We start from the raw sequence: 20,253 nt of genomic DNA on the forward strand, positions 1-20,253 counted from the left end.
TTAAATAAATAATTATATACTTTGATACCAAAGCTCTGGTCAGTGTTTGCTTGTATTATTGTACCTGAGTGCCTATTGAGTATACTTTGCATGCTGCCTAACTCTTCCTGAGGGAGGTCTGACTGCTCAGCCACAGCTACCAGGTAAACCTGGGTGGTACAGACTGCTACCAAGTGGGTTTACTGCCAACACCTGTAGTCTTAAATCTTTTGCAGTGGTCCCTAAGGGAACTGCACAGGTTTCTGCCTAACAATGGGGTGCAGGAAGTATCATGGGGTACACAGGTCATCCTCTTACTTAACCATGAGGAGAGACCCATATATCAAAACATGGAAGGGGTCAGTCTTGGGAAGTATTGCAAAACCTCTCCGCAATACGATAAGACGCTCATTTCATGTGTACTGTGTAAATTACATGGAGAGTGTCTGTTAAGTGTACACTTTGGTACGCACTTCTTCACAATGCAGTGTAAAAGGGGAGTGTAAAATGGTGGCACACTCGCTTTTAAGCGACCCTTTTACACTCTGCCATGTACGCATGGCAAGTAGCATTTACAATGGATGCCTATGAAGTCCACCAGCTAAAGCGGGCAGATTCCATAGGAATCCACAGCATTTGCACCAGCATGAACACGCATTCCGGTGGAAATACTGGTGCATTAGTATCCGCTGCGGGATCATAACTTTCAATCCGTGCCTTTGCTCCACGGCACCAATGAACGAAATTACCTGGTGTGTGCATTTATTGTGTAAAAGTTCTAAGCTGCAATTGGAATTCAAGCAGACTGGGGGGAGGGGTGGCGGTATTCTCCCTGAGATGATCCTTCTAAAGACAATAACACAATACCAGGGCAACGGGCACTGCCAGAATCCAGTATAGTCGCCTGCTCTCCAACTGGCGCACTGGAGCCCTCGCCGCTCTCTCTCTTACTGGCATTTGCCTGTTGCACGTCACTAGCCGTGAATCACAGTTCTAACCCTACTTTCTAGGCACTGTTTGGGGAACACTGAAGGCAGGTGTGTTCTTGGGACACTCTCTTGGAGCATTGTGCTGTGGGTGTCGAATGATTGTGTCTCATGGTCACTGCAGGAGGTTTTGTTGGTAACAGTAATTCTTATACACTCTTATAGGCAGCGTGGTTCAAAGATTGCTATTTCTGCTCCTGCTGTGATACAAGGTCATTCCTGGCATTGGTCTCATCTCAGGCCACTCATCCACGAAGATCTGCCAACATCTGCAATGGCGCTCCATCTTGCCACGCTGCTTGCCGCAGTGTGTGCCGTCACACACGGTGAGTTTTGACCACACTTGGTTTCTGTAGCGAATTTGAGACCATATTAGTTCAGAACATAATCCACGAATACTAGTAAAAAAACATCACTGCAGTTGTGTTGTTTTCAAGAAGCAAACCCAAGAGCAGGATAGCAACACTACACAAGAGAGCTGTGTGCCGGGATGCAGACTTGCAATGGGAGGAGAAAGAAGCTTTGCATTTGCCATCATGCCAGTCCTAGACGATCCCATTCGGTACCAAAGCTCACCATAGATATCTGAGGTGCTCACAAGAGGCAGGACCAGTAATGGTCTCAGTTGAACTGCATGATCCTGAAGGCCTTCCCAGAAGAGATGGAGGTGCTGACCTTATAATGCAGATCTGAGATTCAGTGGAGACCTTAGAGGGCAGAGGAGACTAAATCTGCTGGCCACAGACACTTCTCCAAAACCTGCACCACGGCCTTGAGAGTTTCATAGATTGTATCATCTTAACTATTATTACAATGGCAAGAGTCCAATATTCTTTGCCACAATTGCCCGTTGGTGCTAAACCCAACACTCGGGTGGCATGATGTGGCGGGTGGGAGAGGGTGTCTGGAGGAGAAAGGCAAGCCCTCGATACACTGGAGTATTCATGATGGCAGCTGATTCACGAGGCAGTAGTTGAAGGCAGAGGAGGAACTTCAACTAGACTACACTTCTCCTCACGGAACTGCAATGTGGCTCCCGGGGCAAGCTCACATAACTTGAGAAGTCCACTAGGTCACCTTCAAGACAGGTGTCCTCAAGTGCCCCAACTCCCTGAAAAGCTCAGTATCGCCAATTCATCAGAAGCACAGACATGTACAGACTTGAACTCTGACGGTGCAGGAAGGAAAGAATGAGAAGACGGGCTGTCTCTGTCTACGCCGCAAAACCGTGGAACCTTCTCCCTGTCAACACCAAACTCACCCCCTCGCTTCTACATTTCTGGAAATAACAGAAGACCAGCCTCTTCAAGGGAAGGCCCATCTTTAACACCTTGGTCCACATGCCCTCCACTCCCCACCTAGCCTGTGACAGGGTGATCTGATTCACATTTCAAATTGAACGCCCTCCCGCTCTCCTCCCCATTTTTAACTCCTCGCTCCCTTGTATTGGTCTGCACTCAATAAATACCCTGCTAATAATAGGAATATCAGTAATATTAGTAATATTACTGATAAGAATCATCCATGGAGGGCCCTGAGGCCTGTGGGCAAGTAGCGCAATAGAAGAATTAGATTGAGAGATAGATACTCCTAGTCCATAGTGCCCTTTCCTCCATACTTATGGGACATTCCTCCGTCCTGTGGGACGGGACCGGAGCACTTTGTAAAAGCATAAAAATGTTGCAAACATTTTGTCCTTCCTCTCTTTTACGCGGGGTCCCGCACGCGGCCGTAACCCGCCCATCTTAGCTCCACCCCGCGCATCACCCATCGGTCCTTTTCTATCACCAGGTCAGAGACCTTTAATCAATAATAGAGGAACCTTATTAGAGGGGACGGCGGGCGGGCGTATGGAGGAAAGGGGACTACGGACTAGGAGTAAGGTGGTCACTACGGTGAGTAACCTGGTTATACTCCTACGTCCCGTCCCCTTTCCTCCATACTTATGGGAGATTCCCAAGCACTCCTCACAGGAACTACGGGTGGATTGAAACACCCTACTGAAAAAGCGTTTTTCAGCACAGCCTGGCCAAACTGAGCATCGGATCTGGAGCTCAGGTCCAAACAGTAGTGTTTACAAAAGGCCGATGGGGAGGCCCAGGTAGCCGCTTTTTCGATGGTCTCCCAGGGGACATATTTTGAAAGGCAACAGCAGCTGCCTTGCCCCGTACCAGGTGTGCATGAATCCCTTTAGGAGGCTGAAGACCCTGGACAGAGTAAGACTCCGTAATACAGGCAGCAATCCATCTGGAGATATTCGCCTTAGAGGCATGCTTAACTTGGGATTACCAAAAATCACCAATAGTTGAGAAGAACTCCTAAATTCAGATGTTCTGTCCAGAACGAATTTAAGAGCTCTTCTAACATCCAAGCAATGCAAACCCCTCTCCGCTTCTGAAGCAGGGTTTGGAAAGAAGACACGAAGGGAGAGTGACTGATTGAGATGGAAATCAGAAAGCACCTTCGGTAGGAAAGAAGGATTTGTCCGCAGGACCACCTTATCCTTGTGGAAAACCAAGAAGCGATGCTCCACCGACAGAGCTTGGAGCTCACTCACACACCTTGCTGAAGTAACGGCGACCAAAAAAGACACCTTCCACGAAAGGTGCTTAAGATCTACGGTGGCGATTGGTTCGAACGGCTTATGGCACAATGCCGTAAGGACCACATTCAGATCCCATGTCGGGTGCGGCTTGCGAACCCGGAGGGTAAAGACGCGTTAGATCCGTGAAGTGCCTCCTAATCACTGGATTTGACAGTGAATAAGAGCACTGGTCCATGGATAGATAGGTGGCTATAGCTGAAAGATAAGTTCTGCATGACAGAACATGAATGCCCGACTCTGCTAGGTGAGAAACGAAGGACAGTACAGTGTCAATTGTACCCATCCTGGGGTCCAGCTGTTTGTCTAAGCACCAGTGACAGAACCAAAGCCATTTGCTCCTGTACTGAGACCTTGTCGAGGGCTTCCTGGCTGCATGGATAATGCACATGTCAGCAGACAGATTGAGATGCTCTAAAGACCTGAACTCAGGCACCATGCCGCCAAGCTGAACGATTGTGGGGAGGGGTGTCACAGCTGTCGATCCCTCTGGTGAAGCAGATCGGGAACCAACGGGAGCCTGATCGGTGCACAAACCAACAGATGTTGAAGCTCTGAGAACCAGAACCTGGCTGACCACCACGGAGCTATGAGCAGAAGAGAACAGTTCACTGTGTTTCTCAGCTTGCAAATCGTCCGATGAATCGGAGGCAGAGGCAGAAAAGCATAGGCCCTCATGTTGTGCCAAGGAATCTTGAGAGCTTCCCCCAGAGAGGAGGCTCCCAGCCCATTTCTGGAGGCACACAGAGGAAGTTTCTTGTTTGCCGATGTCGCGAAGAGGTCCACTTCTGGAGTGCCCCAACACAGGAATATCTGTATCTCCGTAATATCAGGATCTCCGCTTTCAAGTCCCACTTGTAGCCAACCATTGTCCGCTGACTGAGGGCTCCTGCCATGATGTTCAGCTGGCCCGGGATGTGTACTGCTACCAGCCAGACACCATGCCGAACCGCCCATTCCCAAATCTGGATGGCCAGATCCACAAGAGGAGGAGACTTGGTGCCCCCCTGCTTGTTGATGTAAAACATTGACACCACTTTGTCAATGCGGACACGGACCACCTTGTTGGCAATAACTGGCCTGAACGCCTTGAGCACCAGAAAAATCGCCATAAACTCCAGATGATTTATGTGAAGGAGCTTGTCTTGGGGAGACCAAAGGTCCGAGACCTAAAGAAGATCCAATGTGGCACCCCACCCAAGAAGGGAGGAGTCCGTCGTGATAGTCACCATCGGAGCGGGGTCCTGAAACCCTGCACCCACCGACAGATTGCTGAGAGACGACCACCAGACCAGGTCCACTCCCATGAAAGCCGGAATCAATATCATCTTGGAGTCCGGATCCATCGCCTGACACCAAGAATTCCAAAGAGCTATTTGCGTCCGCCTCATCTTGAGCCGAGCAAGAGGAAGAGCCAATACACAGGAGGCCATGAGCCCCAGAAGCCTCTGGAACCACCAGGCCGAGATGCTCTCCGAGTGCGCAAACATCTGACATGTGGCCAACAGATCCGCCATTCTGTCCCCGGTCAGGTAAACTCTGCAGTCGATCGTGTTCCAACGAAAACCCAGGAAAGTCAAGTCCTCAGAGACCGTCATGGAATATTTCTGCCAGTTCACTGACAGCCCAAGGTGGAACAGGAGATGGAGGAGAGACTGAAGATTGCGGGCGGCTTTCAGGGGGCAAGGACTGTGTGACAGCCAATCGTCCAAATACGGATACACATGGATACCCTGAAGCCGAAGATAAGCTGCGATAACCGACATCCTCTTTGTAAAGACACGCGGTGCCGAGCTGAGGCCAAAAGGAAGCACTCAGAACTGGAAGTGCTCCTCCCCCACAGAGAAACAGGTATCTCCGGTGTGGATTCCAGATCAGGATATGCATACATGCATCCTGAAGGTCCACCACGCTAAGCCAATCGCCCTTCTGTAAAGAGGACTTCATCTGACCAGGTGTGCTCATCTTGAATTTCTCTTGGGGTAGAAAAAGATTGAACTGGGAAAGGTCTAGCATGGTGCTCAGGCCAGCCTGGTTGGATTTGGGCACCGTAAACAGTCGGGAGTAGAAGCCCTCCCCTCGCTCCCCCAGGGGAATGGTTTCCACCGCTATGAGATTCAGTAACTTCTGGATCTCGGCTCTGAGGGAGGGCGTCCCAGTCTGCTGGAAGGGAGGGTTGATGGGTGGGGTAGAGGGAAGGGGTAGCCGAAAGCCGGCCCAAGCGACTGACAAAACCCACCGGTCCTCGGTGATGGTCTGCCACGCCTCCCAATGAGGCGCAATGCGCCTCCCACCGGGGCCTCATGCAAGCACAGAAAACCCTCATTTAGCTGGTTTTTCGGTGGCGGCACCACCTGAACCTGAGGAGGAGGCTGAGGAGCAGGAGAAAAACTGACTCTGTTGCTGCCTTTGGCGGGAATTTCCCAAAGGGGTGTCAACCCTGTGGGATTTTCGATCAAGAAAGCCCCTGAAACCAGAGGATGGCCAAGGCTGCGACAACGATCTCTGAGTCCTAAAGGGTGGTTTTACCAGGACAGACAAGGACTTGGCGGTCTCAGTGCTGTCCTTTGTTTTGGTCAGCTCCACATCCATTGCAGAATGAAAGAGCTTCATGCCGTCGAAGGGAAGATCCAAAACTTTATCCTGCATCTCCTTAGAGAACTTGGTGGCGTGCAGCCAAGCCTGATGAGAGGTATCCACGCCAAGCATAAGGCCCTGGGCCGAAGTGTTGATATGATGCGCCGCAGCCTCCAGCAGATCTTGTTCCAAAACCCTGGCATCTGACAAGCCCGCCCTAAAATCCTCAAGCTTTTCAGCGGGAATAAACTCCTCAAACTGAGACAGACCTTTCCACATTTTCATATTCGCCCCCGCTAACACCAGTTCTGCATTGGCTTGCTGCAATTGCAGGGCTGAGTTAACGAAAATCTTCATCCCGAGGGAGTTAAGGAGCTTATCCTCTTTGCCCGAGACCTGTGTAGTCGTCGTAGAAGAAGATGCTGCAGGCCTGGATTGCAAAGTGGCCGCAGCCACTACCGTGGAGGAGGGGGCGGTCATGACGCTAAGGTCACCTCTTCCGAAGAATGGAGCCTGTGGCACACGTCAGTTTTCTTGTTGACAATCAGTCTAGAGTGTGGTTTCTCCCAGACTCTGCGGACATCTGCCAAAATGTCTTTCTGCAAGAATAAGCTGGTGCGCTCCGAAGGAGACAAGGTGAATGCCCCCGAAAGCACGCCCTCCTGCGGAGCGGGTGCCTTGGGTACTGGGACATCCAACAGGCACATCATGTCCAGCACCCGGTCATGAAAGGCTCTGATAGAGCGAGGCTGGTCTTCGCTGTCCTGATCGTCCTGCACGGTGTCCGACAGGTCCGGATCAGGCTGAGTCACATCTGGCACCACAATGACCTTGTCCACTGGGGACAACGGAGGCAGGGGTGGAAGAGTCGAGGGAGGCCCCGCAGGCAAAGGTGGCGTTGGCAGAACCACCGGAACCACAGGTGGAACTGACGGCGCAGGCAGGCATATCTCCCTAAACAAGCCTCGAAAATACTCCTTCATGGGGTCGGAACGCATACGTTTTTGAAACTTGCTGAAAAAGGCGTCCGCCGATGATTTAGGGGTGACCGGAGGAGGCCTCTCACGAGAGGAGTAATTCCAGAGTCGCAAGGGAGAGGGTTGCCAAGAGGGCCCTTCCCCAGTGGTGTCCACATAAATCAAGGGGCATCCAAGCGTTCCAATCGTAAACTGGACAAAACGGATGTGCGCAAGGAAAACGATGTTCACCCACAGAACCAAACCCTACACCTAAGGCCGATGGCGTAGTTGTAAGGGATGTATCCAAAATGGCCACTGTGGTCTTGGCGGGAGCGGCTGCCATTTTGTCAGCACCTGAGGAGAACTGCCACACGTGTGGAAGTGAGGCAGGGGTCCCCACAGGTGGGTCAGGGGTCTTCATTTTAGCCTTAACACAAGGAACCTCGGGTGAGCTGGTACTGTGTGGCCTAGGATGTTTCTGTGACATGCTAATAGCCAAACTAACCTTCACAGGAAGGACCTTGGCACTGCCGGTAAAGGAGGAATTACGGTTCAAAACCTCACTCCTTGCCCCCTCAACAGATCTGGAGTCACTGCACGAGCGGGAACGATGAGGAACACCTCTCACCGACATGGCCTTAATAGGCCTCTCAGAACTGCTGCTCACCTTAACCTCTACACGAGGGACCTCAGACCCGAGTCCGGTAAAAGCCTCTTCACAGCAGGCCTCGAACTTCCATTTGGTATCCGCAACCTCAACCAAGGCCTCGGGGCGCACCCTGGTGCTTTTACGGGAAGCTCTAATCAAGGAGGTCTCCGAACAAGCTGCAGTACCCCACAACTCAGTAGAACTGGGCCTACAAACAGCGCCCACAGGAGGGGCCTCGGAATGTAATCCGATGTCAACCGGCCCCTTACGGAGACCCTCAGAGAAAACTCTGGTACCCTTTTTAGACCTAGACGGCACCTCAGGGAAAGCCCTGGGAACAGAGCTTTTTACGCTCCTCCCAGACCGGGATGAGCCCGGGAAGGAGTCCCCCAGCCTGGTGCCCTAAAAAGAAAAGTATTCACCAGGCGTCTCTTCTTTCGTCGATGAAGGATTGAAAATGCGTAGGGGGAGTGTGCTGAAACACCTCCTCCCACCGCTCTAACCGACGTTGAAGCGCCTGGACCGAAAAGGAATCGCAATAAAAACACAAGTCCCACCGGTGGTCAGGACCCAAACACTCTAAACAAAGAGGATGGAGATCCGCCCTAGCGAAGCGTCGCTGACAGGAAGAACAATTCTGAAAGTCTAGCTGAAACGGCATAGACGGACTATCACGCGATCGCCAGCAAAAGCCAGAGAGGAGAACATTGGTAGAAAAAACCTTCCACAGATGCAAGTGCGTCCAGTCTCGAACGAGCGGAGAAAAGGACTGATGGGCGATGCGCTGGGCAGAGCTAAGATGGGCGGGGTTACAGCTGCATGCGGTACCCCACGTAAAAGTGAGGAAGGACTAGAGTTTTGGAACATTTTTATTTTTTTCCAAAGTGCTCTGGTCCCGTCCCACAGGACGGAGGAATGTCCCATAAGTATGGAGGAAAGGGGACGGGGACGTAGGAGTAAGATAGATAGATAGATAGATAGATAGATAGATAGATAGATAGATAGATAGATAGATAGATCCACTAATACCTGTTGTCTTTTGTATAGGCATTGAATAGATATTTGCCAAGTACTGCCTATGCCCAGACACTCCCCCTTTCCCCATCCATTTAACGATCATTTTACAGGCATTGCCATGTGAGATCTCTTTGATGGAGTAACCAGGCTGCAGCAGGGTCATACCACAAATGGTGTGAGTAGGTTGGTGGTGATTTGCAAATGTGTGTGTCTTAATAGCACACACTAACACCACACAATGTGGCCTCCATACTCGTTCTGCTTCACCTACTCCAGCTTTGTGTCTCCATTCCTTTCACCTCCAAACTCTTTCTCCAAGGGTTCCACATTCAACTCAGTGTCTCCATTTCCTTCAAATGGCTCATTCTGCATCTCTTGGAACTCCAGCGTCTCCTTTTCCACTCCCCTCATGGGGGGAGTCCTCCGTGGAGAAGGACAAGGCCCACTTCTCCAGAACCTCGATATTGCCTCCCAGAGTAAACAAATTACTACAGTTGCTTTTAACTATCACCTCTTTGCTGATGACACCTATATCTGTTTCTCCTTCCCCTCGCTCAACCTGCTGTCTCTGAACGCAAAACTAACTTCTTCGCCACCATCATCACTGGATGGCTCTACTCCACCTAATCCTCAACTTTTCAAAGACAGACGTCCTCCAGGATTTGACAAACACACTGGGCCTCATTACGACAATGGAGGCATGGCTACCCCCATTCCGGGTACTGGGTCCGGGTTCCCTGAATGAGGAAATACCGGGCCATTCTGACCTTGGAGGGCCCGGTATTTCCCGATTCAGGGAACCAGGACACGGTCCATCCCTATTCCCATTTGAGCCCCCATAGGGCTCAAATGGTAATGGGGAGCATGCTAACAACGGGTAGTTGTTAGCATGCTGGACCGCTCGTGGGACCCAATAAGGATGTCTGGTAAAACCAGGCGTCCTTAGCGGGTGTGCGAGCGGACCTTGTAATGAGGCGGTAGGGAGTTAACGGGCCGTCAGCTCTATCGGCCCTGTTAACCCCCTACCGCCTTCCTCGTAATGAGGCCCACTCTCTCCTCTATCACCTCCTTTCAACCTGACTTCCACACCCCTTCAGTCATGGCTTGCCACCTTGGAGTTCTCGTTGAAGCTACATACAACATCTCCTAGTTCATCACACCACTAATCCTCCTCACCATGAGAAAGATCTGCCTGCAGCTTGTGCATCACCCTTCAAACACTCTGATCTAAACAGAGTATAACCACCCTGCTAATCACCTCTCCCAGTTCATCACACCACTAATCCTCCTCACCATGAGAAAGATCTGCTCACAGCTTATGCATCACCCTTCAAACACTCTGGTCTAAACAGAGTATAATCACCCTGCTAACCACCTCTCCCAGTTCATCACCACCACTATTCTCTTCACCATGAGAAAGATCTGCCCGCAGCTCGTGCATCACCCTTCAAAAACTCAGCTCTAAAGAGTATAATCACCCCTGCTAATCACCTCTCCCAGTTCATCACCACCACTAATCCTCCTCCCCACTAATCCTCCTCACCATGAGAAAGAGCTGCCCACAGCTCATGCATCACCCTTCAAAAACTTTGAACTAAACAGAATATAATCAGAGGGGGAGACCAGGTGAGACTGAGTGCGGGGGTGGGACAGTCAGAGGAGTGGAGGTAGAGGAAGCAGGTTTTAGCTGCGGGGGCTAACCTTCAGTCAAATAGTAAGATGTCCTGATGTTTTCAGTGTGCTCGGAGGTTTGTAAATTCTCCTCCGCCTCCATGGGCTCTTATGGGGGGGACCCCCAGACCTGGCCAGGCAATAGACAGGGAGCAGACAGGGCCTTAGATGAAACGGGTCAGCTCCTGCCTCCCGGTTGCTGTGATTTGGGGAAGAAGACCAAGCCAGCCAATGGGAGGCGGAGCAGGCTCAGGCAGCAAGGTGCTTAGTCAGAGCTAATGTAAGGTGGCCATGTTAGCAGAGCCTTACAGATTAGGGTGACTAGCAAGATGCAAGGAATCCAGAGCGTAAGGTTGCTTGCGCAGGATGTGTCTTTCTCAGAATGCTGCAGTCTTCGAGGGTCAGATTATTTTTCAATTAAACTTCTATTTCAATTTTGTAGTCACACCGAGGTGCGCGTCACCAGAATATGTATAACATGTCAAGCTTTCTTGAACAGGCTGTCCCACCATCCTCTCTAAATCGCAATGGGGTGGACGATCCCCTACCTGCCGAACTGGCATGGCCAAACCTGTTCCATATGTCATCATCCATCACACAGAGGGATCCCACTGCACCACCAGATCTGCCTGCATCAGCCAGGCCAAGAGCATCCAGAACTACCACATGAACAGCAACGGCTGGTGTGACATTGGGTACAGGTGAGGACAAATCCAGAGGGTCAATCAAACAGTACAACATTAACAGTAGCATCTACCTTCATTCTCACCTTAAGTTTGTGCGCCATCTACTACAAGCTCCACCACCTACTAGCAGAGGTGAGACGACTCTTGATAACAAGGAGGCAAAAATGAAGTTTAACTGCCAGGATCTGTGTATTTAGCGCAGGATCATCTGATTTCCCTTTGTTCACGCATTTTGCCATCCTTGTACCACAGCAAGGCTGTTTACCCGTTGCTTAGCGACTGGGTTCCTTATAATCCAACCAATCCCAGCCGGCAGGCGGAAGCCAACCTGCAGAATAAGGGTAAAGAAAAAGGCCCTGTCTGCGCTCTGTCCTTCTTCAAGACGGATGTGTCCGCAATCAGATTTCTTACCTAGAGATAAGCTGTATAGTCTGTACAAACCACGCCACGGAACCAACAACCATATGCCAGACTGTTCCACATTGGCGTTTAGTAAAGTCTAGAAATATAGGATCACGGCGCAGCCTAGCCGGTTAGGCCTACGAGACTTCAGGCTACTCCCACACTTGAAGTTACGCTCACCAGCTTTATCGACATATTGTGTCCCATCGAGAGATTGAAACAAACGTTCTGCCTCCTCTACCTTATTGTCCTTACTGCCTACTTATATGAAGGTAACTAATGTGCTTTATAATCATGAGGGCAGCTGTTTATCTCTCGGCATGAAACTAGTTTTTCCCATGCAAGTATTTTTGCAAATGTGTCAGGGTTATTCGTAAATAGTTGACCTACATGCCTAAGCAGCCTTCTATGACATGCACCTTTCTGACCACTGAAAATCACCAAATTGTAATATTGTTTACCTGGCAATTATATGCTAGCGCCCTTGCCACAGCCTGATGAGCATTTTTACACATTGTATAAGCATCTACATTCCTCTGTACAGTACCTACTCACCTCGTTGTGCTCCACCTGTCTCACTTCCAGAGCCAGCTAGCCGCTTACGCCTTCACTTGCCTCTTTGTAAAAAATTGCTGCTTGCTTTATTGGTTGCTAGTTGCTATGCTACAGTCTCAACTCCATTACACATAGTGTCAGACCACTTCTACCTTACTACCACTATGGATTAAGCCTACTAACGTCTTACCACCCCTTAAGCACAGCCTCCAGCCGATACCCATTAGCCCCACTATATTCCTACCAGAGTTATATTTGGGAACTAAGCATCCTCACACAGATACTACCTCCTCTTCTGGTTCAGACTGTGCCTTAACTCCTATCCAATGGATTAAATGTGTTGCCACCAGACCTGTACCCAACCAGCCTTGCTCTACTAGAGTCAGAAATGACAGGCTTGGCTCAAGATTTACTAGAACCCGTTCTCTACAGACCAGCCATCCTACAAAACCTAGTCCTACCTCCTCTCGCAACAGCGCCACCATCAAGACCAACCATACAAATAAAAACAGAGCACGTCAGAGATACCCGCTTACCAACTCCTCTAACACTACTACTCTGCTTCTTAAAGGTGCTCTAATCAACGCAAGATCCATGGTAGCTCATGCTATAGACATTGCTGACCTGATCATCTCTGAAAAACGACACATCTAAGCAATAATTGAGACGTGGCTTCATGAAGCAGCTGGTCCTTCTCTCTTACTCACTATACCTGATAACTACACCATCGTGAGAATTGATAGAGAAGCCGCCAGAGGTGGTGGCCTTGCCTTCATTGCTAAGTCTAGTCTACGTCTCAGAGTATCCACATCACTGTACGTCCAGTCCTGTGAACTGCTCACTGTAAAATTCCCCATCACTAACTCACGCACCCTAACTGCTCACCTCATCTATATACCTCCAGGTCCCATCGGCTCCTTCGAAGAAGACATCACAAATATACTACAGCTAATACCAAACCCACCTTGCAAATACTAGTGCTAGGAGACTTCTACCTTGGTCTCAACGACCCTAATGACCAACATGCATTGGCATTGTCGAACACTGTCACTGAACTAGGCCTTACGCAAAGAGTTAATTAGCCCACCTACGATAAAGGCAGAGCTTTAGACTGGGTGACTGATCTTAATTGTGATTCAACAATCACTTCCATTGATCCTCAGACTTGGACAGACAATTACTTCTATACTAGCAAGTATACCGCCTATCAGGGCTAACCTAATAGCTCCTCCACTCCTCACCAGGAATAAATGGAAAATTACAGTAGACCAGTTAATGCGACCTCTGCTCCCTATCTTAAACCCCATGCTGGCTACCTCTGCCCAGCCATGCTAGTAGATTTATATAATTCTACTGTCACACAAGCATTAGATATTATTTCCCCGTTGATAATGTGTGAAGGTAAAGCCAGAGCCCATCTGAATTCATGGTTTACACCCCAACTAAAAGCCTTGCAAGCAGCAAAAAGGAAAGTGGAAGTCCTATGGAAAAACCTCCCTACCGAGGATAATAAAAGCAACCTACTGAAAATCTCAGCTAAATACAAAGCTGAAATACTAGGTTGAACCTTCCTAACGTTCACATTTGCCCAAGTCACTTCCCAAGAGGTGGAAAAGGTCATTGCTTCGCTCAGACCTTCTAGATGCCAGGGAGATACCTGCCCAGCGCCAGACAATCAAAGAAGCGGCCAGAGACCTGGCCCCCTTCATTACTACACTAATCAATTCCTCTTTTCGAACCTGTAGTGTCCATATTAACCTTAAGGATGCATGGGTTTTACCACTCTTAAAAAAACCTCCTTAGACCATACTATCCCAACTAAAACCTCCTTAGACCATACTATCCCAACTAAAACCTCCTTAGACCATACTATCCCAACTAACTATAGAGCGATTGCAATGCTCCAGTTTTTACTATAGATAATAGACAAAGCAGCGTACCTCCAGACTAACAATCTCGTAGGGCTTCGGCAATCCGGTCGCAGACCACATGTCACAGAAGCGGCTCTGATAGATCTGAAGAACCAAATTGACAAACTTAAAGACAATTGGAAACTTGCCCGACTACTCTTATTAGACATGTCAGCTGCTTTTGATTTAGTGCATCATAAAGTACTATGCAAACACCTGCCCACTGCGGCTCATTTCTCCCAGGAAGCCACAGCATTGATTCAATAATTTCTCAATAACAGGTCTATGAGAGTGTTCTCGCCTTCAGCCTCAGCAGACCCTACACCAATAACATGCAGAGTGCCTGAAGGCTCCTGCGTATCACCAACGATGTACAATGGCCCTCATTCCAAGGTTGGTGCTAGTCATGGCGCTATTAGCGCCATGACTAGCACCAATACCGGTACCGCCACCAACGTGGCGGTATGGGGACTTACCGGTCCATTGCGAGCTTTGCGGGACCGGTAAGTCCCCATTTTAAAAGCCATTCCCCATTCCCATTTGAGCCCCCATAGGACTCAATGAGAAGGGGGAAGGCGGCAATAAAGGTACCTCAAATTGCGGTACCGTTATTGACCCCGGTATCCCTTTGCGGGTCCCGTCCTTAACGCCTGCTAAAACCAGGCGTTAAGGGAAGGACCCGCAAAAGGACCTCGAAATAGGGTGCAAAGGGATTACTGGCACCAGTGTCATTACCGGTGCCCGGTATCCCTTTGCGCCTGGTTTGTAATGACCCCCAATGTCTTCACCAAGCCACTGTTTGATGACCTTGACCATATGGGTGTCACCAGCACAGATTATGCAGATGACACCCAGATCCTCCAAGCACTTACTGGAGGCTATGATACGGACCTGGCCTTAGTGAATAAGATCTATCTAATCATTCAGGCATGGATGATAAGACGGAGCTCCTGATCCTGGGATGGGAGCACCGGCCAACCTTAACAAACTTAGCAACACATACCTATCCTTCAACATCGTCGGTATTGACATTAAATTGGCAATGGAGGTTAGACTTAACTCTTAACCTTGGCAAACAAGTTCATTCCACTGCCTCAGCAACAGCTTACACCTGTAAATTGATACAGGCTTGTAAACCTTTCCTATCCACAGAGAGCTGCACCACCTAAGCGAGAGCTTTCATTCTCTCGAAACCTGATGATAGCAACGCCCTCTACCTAGGTGCTAGCAAATATATTGTCAATAAACTCCAAATACTGCAAAAATAATGCACTTAGAACGTCTCTAAGTATTCTCAGGAGACAACATATATCGGAGGCTAGACAAAAGTACAACTGGCTCTCAATCAAGGACAGAATTCCGTTAAAACATGTTCCCTCACCCACAAATGCCTAAGTACCCGCTTATATTTAAGGGATAAAATTGTCCAAAAAACTCAACACGTTCTACGAGAGCCACCAACTCTTTCTGCCTTATAGTGCCTAGATTTAAATTGAAAAAAGCAGGTGGTAGCAGCTTTCCTGTTATGGCCGCCCAGTTATGGAGCTCCCTCCCTACTTCTCTGAGCACAGACCAGTCATTCCTTAGCTTTAGGAAAAACACTCAAAGCTGGTCATTCACTCCAGACATATGATGTTCTTTAAGAATTTTACGGATGTCCTTTCACATCGAACCAATGTCTTGTGATATGTAGACCGCTGTGATGCACCCACCTTATGTACCATATTGTCTGTTCCTTGCTGCATTTCTGTATATAATGACTGTAACTACTTCTATGGTTTGTATGTGCAACTAAATTGAAATGTACTTGTAATGCGCCCAGATACCTTTGGGTTTGGTGTACTATATAAATAAGCAAACCAACATCTGGTGTGGCATCAGATACATGTGAGACCTCAGCCAGAACTACCACATGGAAAATAACAGCTTGTGCAACATCCGGCGCAGGTTAGGGTACATCCAGAACTATCACATGAACAGCAACGGCTGGTGTGACATCGGGTACAGGTGAGACTACAGCCAGAACTACCACAGATTGTGTGACATCCGGCACAGGTGAGGGTACATCCAGAACTACCACATGAACAGCAACGGCTGGTGTGGCATCGGGTACGGGTGAGACCACATCCAGAACTACCACATGAACAGCAACGGCTGGTGTGACATCCGGCACAGGTGAGGGTACATCCAGAACTACCACATGAACACCAACGGCTGCTGTGACTTCGGGTACAGGTGAGACCACAGCCAGAACTACCACAGATTGTGTGACATCCGGCACAGGTGAGGGTACATCCAGAACTACCACATGTACACCAACGGCTGGTGTGACATCAGGTACGGGTGAGACCACATCCAGAACTACCACATGAACAGCAACGGCTGGTGTGACATCGGGTACAGGTGAGACCACAGCCAGAACTACCACAGATTGTGTGACATCCGCACAGGTGAGGGTACATCCAGAACTACCACATGAACAGCAACGGCTGGTGTGACATCGGGTATGAGGGAGACCACATCCAGAACTACCACATGAACAGCAATGGCTGGTGTGACATCCGGCACAGGTGAGGGTACATCCAGAACGACCACATGAACAGCAACGGCTGGTGTGACATCAGGTACGGGTGAGACCACATCCAGAACTACCACATGAACACCAACGGCTGCTGTGACTTCGGGTACAGGTGAGAAGAGATCATCCTGTACAGGTGAGGACACATCCAGAACTACCACATGAACACCAACGGCTGGTGTGACATCCGGTACAGGTGAGGGTACATCCAGAACTACCACATGAACACCAACGGCTGGTGTGACATCAGGTACGGGTGAGACCACATCCAGAACTACCACATGAACACCAACGGCTGCTGTGACTTTGGGTACAGGTGAGAAGAGATCATCCGGCACAGGTGAGGGTACATCCAGACCTACCACATGCACACCAACGGCTGCTGTGAATTCGGGTACAGGTGAGAAGAGATCATCCTGTACAGGGGAGGACACATCCAGAACTACCACGTGGAAAGTAACAGCTTGTGGTACATCCAGAACAGTCACACCAGGTGTGATGTCGAGTACAGGCGACGGTCCACTCAGAACTACCACCGAAATAAATAATTCCTGGTGTGATATCTGGCACAGGTGAGGGTACATCCAGAACTATCAAGTGAACAATAACAGCTGCCATGGCATCCCACACAGGTGAGGCTACTGTGAAGACTGTAGGGGGTCTCTGTACTCCTACCCTCTATATGGCAGAGAAGAAGCACAGAGCACCCCCAACTTTCTATATGGTAGTATGGACGAGCAACCAAGGCGTAAACTCTCAGAAGGTGATGCAGACTGGTTCTTAAGTACAGTATAGTCCTGAAGCCCTCACAAAGGAATGTCCACACAGTATGTTAGGTGCTAACACAGGTCTTTACATAAAAATAAGGTTCAAGGTTTATACATACATTAATAACACACTTGTACTCTGGTAATTCTAATATGGCAAATACATACAATGTCTATGTGGTACCAAACTTAGCTTTATATTCCTTTAAAATACATCAACTACTGTCAGTTATAATGGCATACCAATCATGCAGCAAAGGTTAACAGCATACAACATAAGCAAGGAAGGCAGGTTAGGTTAAACAATGGCAGAATACTTCTTTTGCTACTAAGACAATTCTGAGTGAGGATCCTTCCACCTGGGCAACCTGTAATAAAAATATTAATAAGCCCGATCCATAAATGTTTAAATAACTTTGCTTCCTGGCCAAAAAGTTCAACCACCCCAATGTACCTGTTGTGGAAGAGTTTCTTCAATGGTTTGTCGATGATGCCCTTGAGGGTGATCTCCCTTTAAAGCAGGAGCCACAGGGCATTCAAGATCCTTGATGAAAAGGGGAACACTGTTGTCAATGTTGCATCTTCGGCCTTCGCAGTGCTCTTTGACGATTGATCATGGAAGTCCTGGGAAGATGGAGCATACGGTGCACCTCAATGCTAAGTGATCTGTGGTGCAAAGAAGACTTGGTGATGAATGCAGGCCCTGCAGTGGGCGTCGGGAGTCACTTCAGCGGTCCTCTGGCCTGTCGGTGCTGCAGCCGCGACAAGTACCTCAGGATAACATGAACGATCGGGACTCCACCACGGGCTGGACTTCAGATCTTCAATCCGCCTGTGTCATCGCGGCGTCTTTGTGGGCTTCTGGTGGCTTCTGCTCTTCGTTTAAATGTTCTTTGGTAAAGGTGGAGCTTTCAAGCTCCAGTGGTCGAGTAGCATGGCATCAAGCTGTCCCCACTTCTGGAGGACACGACAAGACCGACATGCAGCGGTCACAGAAATCTTCTGAATCCTGGTCGAGGGCAATGGACTTCGATGGCCTCGATGTCCCTGCGCTTTTCTCAAAATTATCGGTGGACCCTCTACAGACGTCAGACTCGCACAGGGTGCCTCGATGAAGAACAGCAGTTTTTCCACGATGGTCCCTCATAACTCGGGAAGAGGTCTTCTATCAAGGTCCTCTCTCGGATCAGTCCTCGAGAAACTTGACAGCTTTTAGATTTCATCGTAGCAAATGCAGCAGCAATTATTTTTCTTCCAGCTGGGCTGCAAGAATGAGCTTCAAGGTCCAACTTCAGCTTCTGGTAAGTGAGAGGTTCTCAGATATACACATCCGTCCCTCATTCACTCTGCCTGAGCCAGGTTCAGTCAGCCAGTCACACAGAAGGACATTCATGCAGGCAGGCAGCCAATCAGGCTCACATGCATTCAGGCTATTCACTTCCACCCAAACACCCATAACAAGGAATGTGGATTGGGTCAAGCACCCAGCCTTTCATCACACCACAGTGCATTCATGTCAGTTTCAGGAAGGTCTGTCTCATTCATTGTGTCACACAAACAGAAACCAGACACCCATAACATAGAATGCATATTGGTCACACACCCTATTCACCTAGGTACCACCCCAAGGGTGTACCCACAACATACTGTCACTGTGAAGGCTCCAGTCAGTCTGGCCTGGACTTCTCTGCAATAGCATATATGGTTCTTCCACCCAACAGTCAGTCAGGGGAAGAGTCAGAGTCAGGACTTCACAGGGCTCTGGGAAAACAAGGTAACAGGGAATAGCAAGCAAGAGGCCCAATGGGGCCATCTTGTCTCCTATCAGGAATCCACTGATAAAATAAAATACATGACATATTTGCAAAACCATGCTTTGAAGTTCTTGCTGGCCCTCCTCATGAATATTTGCTGCAATCCATTTCAGCATTTCAACCTGTACCCACAAGCAGAATCCTTTTTTCCTATTCAGATTTATCCCAATTTTGAAAACCTTTACCACGTAGCCGGTCCCTGGCGGCTATGCCCACTTTAACCCCATTGCAAGTCCCTCGTGGTCATGGTCAGTAGCCAGATTGCCCGGGTCATGGCCTTTGGCCAATGACCCGGACAATGTGGCCACTGCCATGACCACAGGCTATACCTCCGTCACCATAGGTATATCACTTTTTTGTACCTACATTATGACACTTTTCAAAAAATAAAACACAGACACATTTGCAAAACCATGCTTACAGGTGCTTGCCAATGCTCCTTGCATGACTTTGCTGCAAATCCACCCATTACTTATTTTTTGAAAAGTTTAAAAATGTGCATACACAAAATAGTCATATAATTTAGCACATTTAGCTAAGTGCTTTTACCAAGTGGTGTTTGGCTCCCGGCCCCTGGCTTGTCCGGCTGCCCAACTTGACAAAGGACTTATTACTTGTGAGTTTACCAACCTGTATCTACCCCCTTCCAAGCATCCTACAAGACTTCGGGCTGGGCGCTTTGGCACACGCACATTTAGCAAAGTGCTTTTGCCAAGTGCTGTTTGGCGTCCAGCTCCTGGCTCATCCTGCTGCCCAACTTGACACAGGACTTATTACTAGTGTGTTTACCAACCTGACTCCGCCTCCTTCCCAGCATCCTACAAGTCCTCGGGCCATGCGCATTTAGCAAAATGTTTTGGCCAAGGGCCATTTGGCTCTCGGCTCGTCCTGCTGCCCAACTTGACAAAGGACTTATTACTTTGTATGGACTCCCATAAGAGACTTTAAAAGGACTTCTCTGCTGGAGCTGATACTAGCCTCTACAAAGTTACGTATTTTATACCAATCATATATATTTTATTTTCATTTTCAGTGTGTTTACCGACCTGACTCCACCCCGTTCCCAGCATCCTACAAGACCTCAGGACCGTGCGCATTGGT

General features: G+C 49.0%; 1 protein-coding gene across 1 annotated transcript in view; it reads left to right on the forward strand.

Annotated features, from left to right (window-relative positions):
* The first annotated feature begins 1,175 nt into the window (after nt 1-1,175).
* Nucleotides 1,176-20,253, forward strand: part of LOC138569103 (peptidoglycan-recognition protein SC2-like) — a 46,814-nt gene continuing 27,736 nt past the window's right edge. The window contains exons 1-2 of the mRNA XM_069646768.1: nt 1,176-1,291; nt 10,940-11,141. Coding sequence (XP_069502869.1) covers nt 1,240-1,291; nt 10,940-11,141 — 254 coding nt within the window. The 5' untranslated portion in view covers nt 1,176-1,239. The remainder of the gene's footprint in view (nt 1,292-10,939; nt 11,142-20,253) is intronic.

Source organism: Ambystoma mexicanum, chromosome 2q (genome assembly GCF_040938575.1).
Source record: "Ambystoma mexicanum isolate Mex_15411 chromosome 2q, UKY_AmexF1_1, whole genome shotgun sequence".
In the NCBI taxonomy this organism is placed as follows: domain Eukaryota; kingdom Metazoa; phylum Chordata; class Amphibia; order Caudata; family Ambystomatidae; genus Ambystoma; species Ambystoma mexicanum.